The sequence below is a fragment of the Diaphorina citri genome, unplaced genomic scaffold, assembly GCF_000475195.1.
Source record: "Diaphorina citri unplaced genomic scaffold, Diaci psyllid genome assembly version 1.1 scaffold130, whole genome shotgun sequence".
In the NCBI taxonomy this organism is placed as follows: Eukaryota; Metazoa; Arthropoda; class Insecta; order Hemiptera; family Psyllidae; genus Diaphorina; species Diaphorina citri.
Genome location: NW_007377567.1, coordinates 190,940 through 202,946, shown reverse-complemented (window position 1 = coordinate 202,946; position 12,007 = coordinate 190,940). Strand labels below are relative to the sequence as shown.

Below are 12,007 nucleotides of genomic sequence, written 5' to 3'. Positions count from 1 at the left end.
GTCACTAGACTACTGGATTAGTAGACGTCAGCTGATAGGTAATTTTATTGAAGTTAATCAGGAGCTCATGAAAATCCCTGTTATCTCTTTGTTTCACATTACTATTCCGATATTATTTAGCCCCCTTGTACTTTAACCATCTAACTTTTGCAAATACCTATTAATTTTTCGACATCTTTTTCGGCCTAGTACAAAAAGTTTGTACACCTTTTTGACTGGAAGCACGAGCCACCTATGAAATAATTATTATGTTAGAAAAACTCGTGTGGTATTAAATACTGCACATTGCACTGGTCTGACATTTGAAAACCTTAATAAATAGTTTATAATAATAAAGTTCGTGCAAAAAGTTTAGTAGGTACCTGTGTTGGTAGGAACAGAGGGGGAGACTCGAGAAAGTATCTATTGAAAAGGTACGGGGCAGTTTACGTAGGTACTTACTTACCTAATATTGGATTGGGCCATTTAAAATCTGGTTATTTTTCCTACCCTTAAGTCCATTGGAGTGACTAAATTATCAGTCATTTAAATGAGCACATCTTTTCTCGGCTGTTTACTATACTTCATACTTCGGTTGTTTGATCCTCCAAGCCAAGTTTTACTACCAACCAAACTTCAGCTTACTGGTAATTTGTAATTGACCAACAGTGACGTTTAATGATAACCTTTATACTATGGGCACAGAAAATATGTAGAGATAGGTACGAGTACATAGAATAGTAATATTAAATTTTGCAGAGTGATTAAAAAGAATGTTAGGAAGATGTGGGGAATTAGATAAATAGGTATGTCAGTTTTTTTTTTTTTTTTTTTTTTTTTTTTTTTTAGGGAGGGGGGAGATAAGAAAAAAGTTGGTGTTTTTTTTTTTTTTTTTTTTTTTTTTTTTTTTTATTATTTTTTTTTTTTTTAGGACTAGGTACAAGCAGATTTAATTATAGCGTTCTAAGGCGACAGTGAATATGTGCATAGCCAGCAGCGTCCTGAAAGTGTTGCAACTTTGGCCAAAGCATGGTTCAATGCTTGTGGCAATAGTAGGTTCAAATAATAGCTTAGCCACCCGTGTCCTATGAACTCCCAAGTATACTATTACAGTCATATGTGTCTACTACAGTTGTCTATACCTATATATTCATTAGGTATCTCTATATTCTCGAGGTATGCTTGAAGTATGTCAGCTGGAGTAGGTACCATAAGTCCTCTTATGGGTAGTAATTTTATTGACTAACGTAACACTATTACAGAATAGATACTTTACAATTTAGAAGTACTTTACCAAGGTATTCTATCAACAGGTCAATTGGTATTATAGATTGTTTCAAAATCTTAATATCTCTCAGAAAGAAGCTATCAGTAATATTGTGGACATGTTGTAAACTTGTAAATAAGTTATAAGTATCTCCTTATAGTGTACTTAGTTCATAATCATAACATTATTGATTTTTTGCACGCAAGTTCTGTTATACCGGCTTTCATTGCCTCAGTTCCATGTATAGTGACGTATATGGTGACCTACCTTGTAATAGAGTTTTGAGGCTAAGGGATAGTTTTTAGAGTACTCCTTTGAAATTTGTTCTTCCGTCGTTTGAACTCTTCTGTGGCTCAAAGCTTACGAAATCTTAAAATATCAAATTTCTCAGTTTTGACACATCAAAATTTGTTCACTTTTTTACGCCCTCTTGTTTTTCTACAAAACTAATGTGGCAGCTCAAATATGATTATACCTTGGCTATGATTATAAATAGCTTATGAGTTTTGACATGTGACAGTTTTGATTATTTCTTGTTCTCTGGGTTTGACAAATTTTGTGGGCGCCCCTTTTAACTCTCCTTAATCCTAATAACAATCCTTTTTATTCAACTTTTTTTGTTCCATTATTTCGTTATGACAGTTAAGTTGCAGGAAATTTTAAATCCGTAACTGATTTTTGACTTCCTTTTCTTTGTCGATTAATTTTGGCTGACCCTTGGGGTTGCTTCCATGGGTCCAGACTCTAGGATATGAGGGTTTTGTTCTGGGTTAGAACGGGGATAACTGTTTCTCTCAAGATTTCGAAATAGTCTGATATGGAATTAATTGAAAAACTAAGATGAACTGAGTTAACCCATTATGGTTGTGAAGAGATTGTAAATGCTTCAAACATGTTTGTTTTACAAGTTCTATGACTATTCAGTTCTCTTCTACATAGGGGGCATAAAAGTAAAAGCTTTGCCATTTTATTTGCAACAAACGAACGCTGAACTTACAGCAAAATTCCGACATACATACTCGTACTCCTCCATCACCTCTTTTTTCAGAAAACATTTGATTATTGAAAGCAATAGGAAGGTATCTCCCCTACATATTTTTAAAATTTTTGAACTAGATTAAAAGTGGTACACTAGGAAGGATCAGTAAAAAAATGGTTCAGAAGGACTTCAAAAATTTTGACCCAAACTTGAGACTTAAGGTTCATATAAAAAAATATAGCTGATTAAAAACATAGGTAAATAGGTAAACATAGGTAAAAATAGCTGATTAAACATAGGTAAATACTTGAATCAGGCACATTTAAAAACACTTGGAAACACTTTGAATTCAAGTTGTCTGCTCTATAATTTTCACCCCTAGAAACAAATTTGAACAATCATGTTGATACTTGATACGGTTCATTTTTTATAGTGGTTGCATATGGTTTTTTAATGGGATTACAAGCCAGAACCCCATTTCTATATCTATTTTATTGGAGAATCATAAATTTTGATTATCGTTTTCAACTAAGAGGAACTGTAGTTGGTGGAGGTTTATGGTTTACGGATACACAAGGGATTTATAGAGAGCATGAGAGAAAGAAGTTGAAGTTCCTAGTTGCATACTAAACAACATGATTGATTGTCCTCACTCTCATTTTCTGACTCAATTTTTGGTCCATGTAGGCATCTTTGAAGTTTGGAAATAGTATCAATATTATTTTCTATACAGAAAATATTTTCATATTGTCACATGTCACAATGGTGACTTGGTGACATTAACCTAGAATGCCAAAGGCACGAAGACAAATTGCACATTTTATTCAGGGTAGATATTTCATACATTTATTTATTATTTTCTTGCTCAAGTTATACCTCCTTATTAAATAAAATTGAAAAAAGAAAAAAAATCAATCAATCCGAGACATCCTGTTTTTTCTAGGATTCGGAACACCTTTTCTTCTCTAATTTTCACCTTTATTATTTTTCTATGGAAAGAAATGAACCGGTATTGTTCGGAAAAAAACGAGTTTTCCGGACGTGCATCGCCTTTCGCCTATCATTATACTCGTACCTACCACTCCTATATTGTTATACCCCTATATTAACCCCCCTCCCCTTTGAATCGATTTAGAGCTGATATCAGCCCCCTGGTCTGTTCGAAAATGAAATAACAGATTTCCAAACCCAAACAGATGCATTTACGGACTACGTATGCACTATGCATCTACAGACGTATACCTACTTATGTTTGAAACGCAGTACTTCACCCAATTTCACCCCTTGAAAAAGAGACAAAAAGGGGGGAGAGACCGGGATATTTTCAGAGATAATCCGTAAATCCAGGTGTGAAACTTCCCTGAGGAGGGAAGAGGTAATAATAATACTAAAAGAAGTGCACTTTTTAATCCCCCCCCCCCTACTTTTTCCTGACGGGGAGGGGAAAAGTTAAAAAAAAAATTAAAAAAATGGCCCTTTTTAACCCCCCCCCCCCTATGGTGAACATCTCAAACTAATGAAATCGGGATTTTTTTTTAAGTGTTGAATAGGTAAAAAACCTTGTTCTTCTTCAACTGCTAAACAATATGGTATGTACCCACTTCAGCATAAATAAGATTAATTCAAAGGTTTATATTGTTCAAAAGAATAATTTATAGGAAAGCTTTGTGCAACATTGGATTGTTAGTGGTTTTGCGGCGTGCGGTTTGTGATTTATAGCTCTTCAACATCCATTGGAATTAACTGATTCAATTCGAGGGTAACACAGACCTCGTTATAACCTCAAAGCAAATAAAAACGTTGCAAATAAATCAAACTGAACACCAATTTTCTTTAATAACAGGGTTGGTAAGGATGATTCAAAGAATTGCAGATAGACTTAATAATAAGGAGATTGGAGATCCAAAGAATGTTTGCAGAAATGCAGACAGACATGCTATAACCCTGCGTATGATATTCGAGATCAATTTTGTTATTAATCAAAGGGTTAGGTTCATTTCTATTAATCTTGTTTGCAGATAGACACACTGGCATTATCTCTGCACACAGCTTGGGATTATGAAGGTTATATTCATTGAATCGTTAGCGTTGGTCAAATACAAATAATTGAGGCAATGAATATACGCCCATGTGAGAACACACTTAGAGAAGATCTTGGAGGACTATTGAAAATATGTAGGGGGATATTGCTTTCAATAATCAAATGTTTATTGAGAGACTGAATATTATCGAAAGTGTGATTTTCACACCAGAACTTTTAAGCGACCCAATTTTTAGTGTACCTTGGAACCACCTTCGCATTACTTCAAGAGCGTCCTACCCTGCGTATGATATTCGAGATCAATTTTGTTATTAATCAAAGGGTTAGGTTCATTTCTATTAATCTTGTTTGCAGATAGACACACTAGCATTATCTCTGCACACAGCTTGGGATTATGAAGGTTATATTCATTGAATCGTTAGCGTTGGTCAAATACAAATAATTGAGGCAATGAATATACGCCCATGTGAGAACACACTTAAAGAAGATCTTGGAGGACTATTGAAAATATGTAGGGGGATATTGCTTTCAATAATCAAATGTTTATTGAGAGACACTGAATATTATCGAAAGTGTGATTTTCACACCAGAACTTTTAAGCGACCCAATTTTTAGTGTACCTTGGAACCGCCTTCGCATTACTTCAAGAGCGTCCCAAAACCTATACACCCCATTCTAACCACTCCTTCATTTCTTATGTTAACAGAGGAATTTGGACAAGGCCGGAGATCTCCTGGAGGAATGTGGGGGCAGTTCTGCCCCGGGGGTGACTACTGGGGGCAGCGGCCTCAAGGACCTGGCTAGGAACCTGAGGCAACACCTACGAGGGTTCAGCGAGCGCCTGGAAGACACAAGGGAGAGACTGGAGGATACCAGTCGGTGTTACTATCTGCTGGACCGGGTAAGCCAACGTCCTGCGTTCGATACCCGGATTGAACCGATATTCTTGCATTATTATTTTTCTACTCGTTTTTTTATTACAAATTTTCATCAGTAAATTAATGAGGAGGATTTTATTTTCTTCACAAAGGTTAAATTAAAAGTCTTTGGCGAAATGGTTGGTCTTGTTTGAAATGTTACTTATACTTACTAGACCTGTTTTTTGTTTATTTTTATTTTTATTTTATTTTTTTTCACACTAAAACTATACTTATGATTAGCTTGCTAAGTAATCTATAAATAGGTAACAAATAAATATTGTTTTTCCGGCCCTCATAGTTATCTCATCTCATTTGTTCCAGGCTTACGAGTGGGCTCTGGAAGCCATGAAGTACATTTCCCGCGTCAAGCCAGAGGATCAAACCAGCATCGAGCCGACTGTGAAACAACTACGCCAATACCTGATGGCACATCCACCTCTGGCTAGCGAACATTTCACCGAAATGATCCAACTAGCCAAGAAGCTCAACAATGACAAACTCATTGAACAGTGTAAAGTAAGTAAAAATGATATCAAAAATCAAATCGAATCATGAGCTTTTTCACAATGCTGTAGATATTACAGCATTACTAAGTGTCTCCTTTGCAATCACTTTCCATATTTCAATAATCTTTTTACACTGGTAATGTCGCCACTGGTCGCTACTTGACCACGCCACGTTAAAAATGAGCAGCGAACTTGGTTAAATGTTACCATTAGCCCGGACCCTCACTTTTGAAACTGGAACGTTGATGAGCTGAAAAAATTATCAAAATCAAAGCCAATAAATTAGTATAATTATTTGTTTGAAATTTGCATAATTGCATATCTAATAATTAATAATGAACTAATCACCTACCCAATTTCCGTTTAATGCTCCACTTTAGTCATTCATACCTGTTTATTATCAATGTTGTCATAAATATGAAGTAGAGCCTATGGAATCTGATAGAGTTTTGATTACCAATATTTCCGCTAAATATCAGAAGTATCGAATATCTTCGACCGGAACTATCTAATGGTAGATACTTACCTACCTTCCTAGTAGATACCTACATAGTAATTCCTATAAAATAGATCTATCAATACTACCTCTATCTTTGTAGATTCAATTGATTCATTCATTAATTCAGACATTTGATATCAGAGTCAATTAAACCATAACAGCTATAGATAGATTAAGGTAATTAGGTAGGTATCTACTGTGTATTAGATTACATTCCTGTAGACTTGTTTACCACTGACCAAGTTATCTCATTCAGTTCATTGAGAGTGTCATGGAAGTAGTGTCCTTAGTGTATTACTGGTTAAAGGTTCCTTTTCTTATTGTTGACTTTTTGCAGCTTTAGGACTTTTGCTGGATTTTTGTGTTACATTGTTCTTTAATATTACTAAAGCCGTGTCCACACATAGTCGATGCCGTCGATCGATGTCGACTGAAACCGTCGACAACATAAATTCACCTTGTCGATTGACGGCGTCGACTAAGTGTGGATACAGCTTTAGACAGAAAAAGAGTGATTTCAAGTTATCGAGATTTTCATTCAATGAATTGCTGTACTACAGACTATTGGTATGGGTTAGACTTTTGGCTCCCATCAACACGGAGTAGTTAGTCCTGTTTCTATTTACGAATAATCTATTTTGCATTATTCTATTCTTCTTTTTTTATTCCAGGTTGCCCAATGTCGGTGTGAGGAGACCCTGGAGCAGATCCGAAGCTATCTAGGCGCGGATTCGACGCACCAATGGAACACAAGCACCCCCCTCCCTAGTCGTAGAAAATCCCTAGCCCCCTCTCCCTCCCCCCACCACACCCCTTCCCATGCCTGTCCCTGCTGGGACCCCGGGGATAATTCTACCCTCCCCTCCCCGTCTATACCAGAGGAGTGCTACTGTCGTACAGGTAAGGGATTTTTTTCCACTGTGGGGGCACCCACTTTATGCCTCGATGGTGTAGTGATCAAGACGCTCGCCTGGTAAACAGGAGGGCGCGGGTTCAATCCCAGCCAAGGTATGGAACTTTATCCTCAAATTAATTTGAGAAGTTGACCACAATAATAGTAGTAGCCTACTGCTAGAGTAAAGGGTCTTTTCAGTCCTATGCGAGCAGTATAAATGGGCATTATTATTATTTATGCTTTTTAGTTACATGGAGTGAAGACTCCCTGATGAGTATTCTTCCAAGTAGGTATGTAGGAACAATTTTTTAAGTTTGATAGAGAGAACTGTAACACCCATCTATAGGTCCTATCGTCCCGAAATCACTTTATTTAATGCGCTTCACGTCACTGTTAGTGACAGGGATTTACTCCCCATTCAGCAACAAGCTATCCGCCTCCTCACATTAACCTTGTTCTGGAACATGGAACAACTTGTTCTAAGCTATACGGTCTAAATAAAGCACTAGGTACTTACACTTGTATAACCTCACCCAGCCTGAGTGGGATCGGGAAAAGCTAGCAGCCCGCAATTGCCCAGATGGTCACCCATCCGGATACAAACCATGCGCAATATTACTTAACTTCAGTGATCCATTGGGATCTGGTACATTCAACGTGCTATCTCCGCTCGTCACTGGCTAACGATACTTCTCCATATTTACATCTCTCTTGTTTTCTGTCCCTCAGGTAACCACAGCAATCACCCGCTACAGAGATCATGTACTTGGCAATATCCCACTGAGAACTATGACGAGGAAGAGGACAAGGTATCTTCTGTAGATAACACCACTGAGGGCAGCGATACTGGGAAGAGGTACGTCCAAACAAATTGTTTTAAATATGTAAATTAAGAAATAAATATAAACAATCTATCACATAGGTAACTAGGACATAAAAAGAGCCCAGATACTATTTCTGTTCATCTTTTGGGTTTAAAACCTGTAACAACATAGATTTTATCGTCCCGAAATCGAAGAGGAAAGGAGAACAGGATAGAAGAAAGGCAGCCGTTCCGAAAACGACTCTTATCTGTTGAGGATAAACTCTGCGCCGGGTGGGAATCGAACCCGCGACTTAGCACTTACAAGGCAGGCGCACTACCCTCCAAGCTAACAAGGCTGATGAGCAGCTCTGATATCTAACAAATTTACTTTTTTACTTCCCCATTTCAGCGGTGAAGAGTGTTGCGAGGAGCCGTCAGAGAACTCCCTCAGCAAGCCCATGCCTCCCGTATCCGTCAACAGTCATCTTCACTATAGTCAGTTATCCTTAGATTTAGACTCGGCCAGTTGTGGCGTACAAACACTCAAAACTCAAAAGTAAGTTAATACACCGTCCAAATATCACTTCCTCTATTTCTCTTTAATAATTTTTAAAAAAGTTCTTATAATAAAAAAGAAATATCATTTCCATCGGATATTATTTAACGTTTGAACAAGGAAATTTCAAGAAATTTGTTAGGGGTATGAGAGACATCATATCACAATTATTGAATTACTGTACTAAAAACATTACATATCTATGTATCTAATTTTATCTATGAATTATCAGTCTAAGGTAAAATTACTATAACCTACTACCCAGGCCTTTAAAGACTACCTTTAGATAAAATAGGTACACGTAATCTACCTTTTTTGTCCGAGTATGATTCATAAAACATTGTGACTGCGAGGGTAGAAGGAGCATCCCTATTAGTCATATCAGGGTACTAGGTATCGACAGTTGTAAACAAATCGACAGTCATATTAAACAAATCGAGGTGAGTTCAATATAAAAATATCTAAAGGAAAGTATTACCTACGAGTTAATGGTGTTTCAGAAGATGATACTTTTTTATACCATAAAAAAATAATAAAATACACGTCCCATTGTGGAATTAAAAAAAAAAACCCCTGCGAGTAAATTGTCCATTTTATTGTTTGTCTTGTTAACTTTTCCCCTGTCTAATAATTTCTCTGAAGTTTGACTACTGATTGATTGTAACAATGTTGAAATTCACTTATGTCTACCGCAGGAACTTGCTGTTCATTATGAGAGAAATGATTCAGACAGAGAGGGACTATGTCAAGTCCTTGGAGTATGTCATCCTGGTGAGTACTTAGTTTGTTATAAATATAAAACAAATTATTTCGAAAAATATAAAATAAAAGAAACCAAAGTTTTTTTTTACTGGGTTGAACGCTACTTATTTAATTATTCTCTTTTCGCCAGCCTGGTTAACTTAGTGGGTAGAGCTTCTGCCTTGTAAGCGCTAGATCGCGGGTTCGATTCCAGTCCAGGGCGAATTTTATTCTAAAGAACGAATATGCTTTGGCTGCCAACATGTTAGAGCAGTGGTCAATTTGTCAGTGATCACAAAGGAAAAAATAATCTAGGCTCAGTCTAATTCAGTCTATTCTCATGTTTCAGAACTACATCCCAGAGCTGACTCGTGAGGACATACCGCAAGCGTTACGCGGACAACGTAACGTGATCTTCGGCAATATAGAGAAGATCTACGAGTTTCACAGTCAGCACTTCCTAGGTGAGAATAGAATATATGTTTTATTTGCACATAAATACATGAAAGTACATCGTACAATGATAATCTAAGTGGCAAAAAATTTAAAGATCATAAAAAAATCAAAATAATTATTCTTATAGCTTTGTATGAAGGCTATTATATTATAAATAACTTACTAAAAAATCAATGATTCTAACATTTTTATAGCTCACTTTTGTCATGATATTGATTATTTATTTAAATAGCTTTGCTATGATATAAAACAATGGGTGGTTCTCTGAAACTGGCGCAAAAACAGGTCAAAAAATGGCAGAGAATGAATTTTAACTGATTTCAAATTGCACTTTTCATGTTTGCTAGGTGAGCTAGAGCAATGTGCTAATCTGCCTCTGAGTGTAGGCCAGTGCTTCCTCAACCACGAGAACAAGTTCTATCTGTATGCCCTGTACAATAAGAACAAGCCCAAGTCTGACGCTCTCATGACCGAGTATGGATCTTCCTTCTTCAAGGTAAGCGCCATTTGTTGAGTTTTTCTTCCTTTAAGGCGTTTTAACACTACTGACAGTAAGTTGTTCGCGCTGAGATTAGTTTATTGAAGACTCGTAAAGGACATGACATGTGTTTTGGGTGGAAGAGCTCTTTCCGGGAATCCTGCCACGTTAAATAAAACCTAAAAAAATTAAGATCATAAGGTTGAAGGCAGATCTCTTCCCCCTCTCCCTCTCCCTACTTCCCTTTCTCTCTCCCCCTCTATCTCTACTCCCTTCGCTTTCTCCCTACCTCAAATGGAGAAAACTTGGAACCTAGCAAAATACATTAAATAGACTGGAAATCTTGTTTTTCCTGCTTAAAAAGGGACTAAAAAGTCCCTTTATCCCAGCAGTCTAACGTGATTTCGCCAACACACAAAAATGTCGTTTTTTTGCAAATGTCGAGTCATTTGACTACTGGGTCATTTTACCTCTGGCTTCCCAATATTTACCTACAATGTCATTGCTGGATTCAAAGACATACAAAAATAAAAGCCTTAACAAACAACTCCTCACTCGTTTCTATTCCCAGGCCAAACAATTAGAGCTGGCAGATCGCATGGATCTCGCGTCCTATCTACTCAAACCAGTTCAGAGGATGGGGAAGTACGCTCTCCTGCTACAACAACTCATGAAGGCTTCCAGACAGGACGTTAAGGATATCAAGGAGGCTGAGAGTATGGTTCGATTCCAGCTGAGGCATGGAAATGATTTGCTCGCTATGGACTCACTACGAGAATGTGATGTAAGTAGAACTAAACGAAAACGGCTACTTTCTCTGTGGCGTATATTTCTAGCAGCGCTGTCAAAGTGTCAAACTATCTTGACTTGGCGGGGGAGCGTTACCGCGCTCCTTAGTCCGTGTTATTGTAGGTGGGACGTCCCTTCGAACCCTTGACGTTCGTGTACCTTCCGGCACGCTTGATAGAATATACCTTTCTTCCCGAAATGCCACTTGAAAAAAAGAGGTTTGATAGAGGGAACTGTAATTGCTAAGGTGTTATCGTCCCGAAAGCGAAGAGACGAGGGAGAAATAATAAAAGAAAGCCGGCCGTTTGGAAAACGAACCTGACATGTTTAGGATAAAATACGCTTTAGAATAAAATACGCCCTGGGTAGAAATCGAACCCGCGACCTAGCGCTTACAAGGTACCTTCCAAGCTTACTAAGTTCTAGGCTGGTGTAACCCAGCACCCCCAGTTTCAGACTCTTGACCACTCGGCCAGAGAGATGGGCTGTTGCCAGTGCGCAGGTCTACGGACCTTACAGTCTCCCCATTTAACTGATGTTGTCTCATCCTCAGGTTAATCTAAAAGAGCAAGGCAGACTTCTAAGACAGAACGAGTTCATCGTGTCGCAAGGTAAAGGCAAGAAGTGTCTCCGCCATGTATTCCTGTTTGAAGAGTTGATCCTGTTTAGTAAGGCCAGGAGGTTCCCAGATAGAAAGGTAAGTGTAAGCCTAACCCAACCTTTAGGCCTGTTACATCTAATAAGCCTGAGAGTGGGTTTTTTGTGTACGAAGTGTGTTTGCGGAGGACTAGTCAGTCCTAGCTTGTAGATAAACAATAATATTTTTTATTTATTTATTTATTTATCTATGTATTATTTTTTTAGGAGGTTTGACAGAGGGAACTGTAACTGCTAGGATCTTCTATCGTCCCGAAATCGACGGAAGACAGGATAGGAGAAAGTCAGCCGTTCCGAGAACGAACATCCGTTCAGGATAAAATCCGCCCCGGGCGGGAATCGAACCCGCGGCCTAGCGCTTAAAAGGCAAACGCGCTACCAACCAAGCTAACTAGGCTGGCGCTGGCAGATTAAATGGTGCATTTCGTCTTTATTTTAT

The 12,007-nt window shown here is 37.8% G+C and overlaps 1 protein-coding gene across 2 annotated transcripts in view; it reads left to right on the top strand.

The window, feature by feature from the left end:
- The window catches only part of LOC103524977 (puratrophin-1), an 81,507-nt gene that overhangs the window by 67,576 nt on the left and 1,924 nt on the right, over positions 1-12,007 (top strand). For both annotated transcript variants that reach the window (XM_008490021.2, XM_008490020.3), the window contains 10 exons: positions 4,973-5,167; positions 5,508-5,702; positions 6,863-7,091; positions 7,816-7,942; positions 8,301-8,447; positions 9,143-9,218; positions 9,538-9,652; positions 9,992-10,140; positions 10,694-10,906; positions 11,465-11,608. In XM_008490021.2, coding sequence (XP_008488243.1) covers positions 4,973-5,167; positions 5,508-5,702; positions 6,863-7,091; positions 7,816-7,942; positions 8,301-8,447; positions 9,143-9,218; positions 9,538-9,652; positions 9,992-10,140; positions 10,694-10,906; positions 11,465-11,608 — 1,590 coding nt within the window. The remainder of the gene's footprint in view (positions 1-4,972; positions 5,168-5,507; positions 5,703-6,862; positions 7,092-7,815; positions 7,943-8,300; positions 8,448-9,142; positions 9,219-9,537; positions 9,653-9,991; positions 10,141-10,693; positions 10,907-11,464; positions 11,609-12,007) is intronic.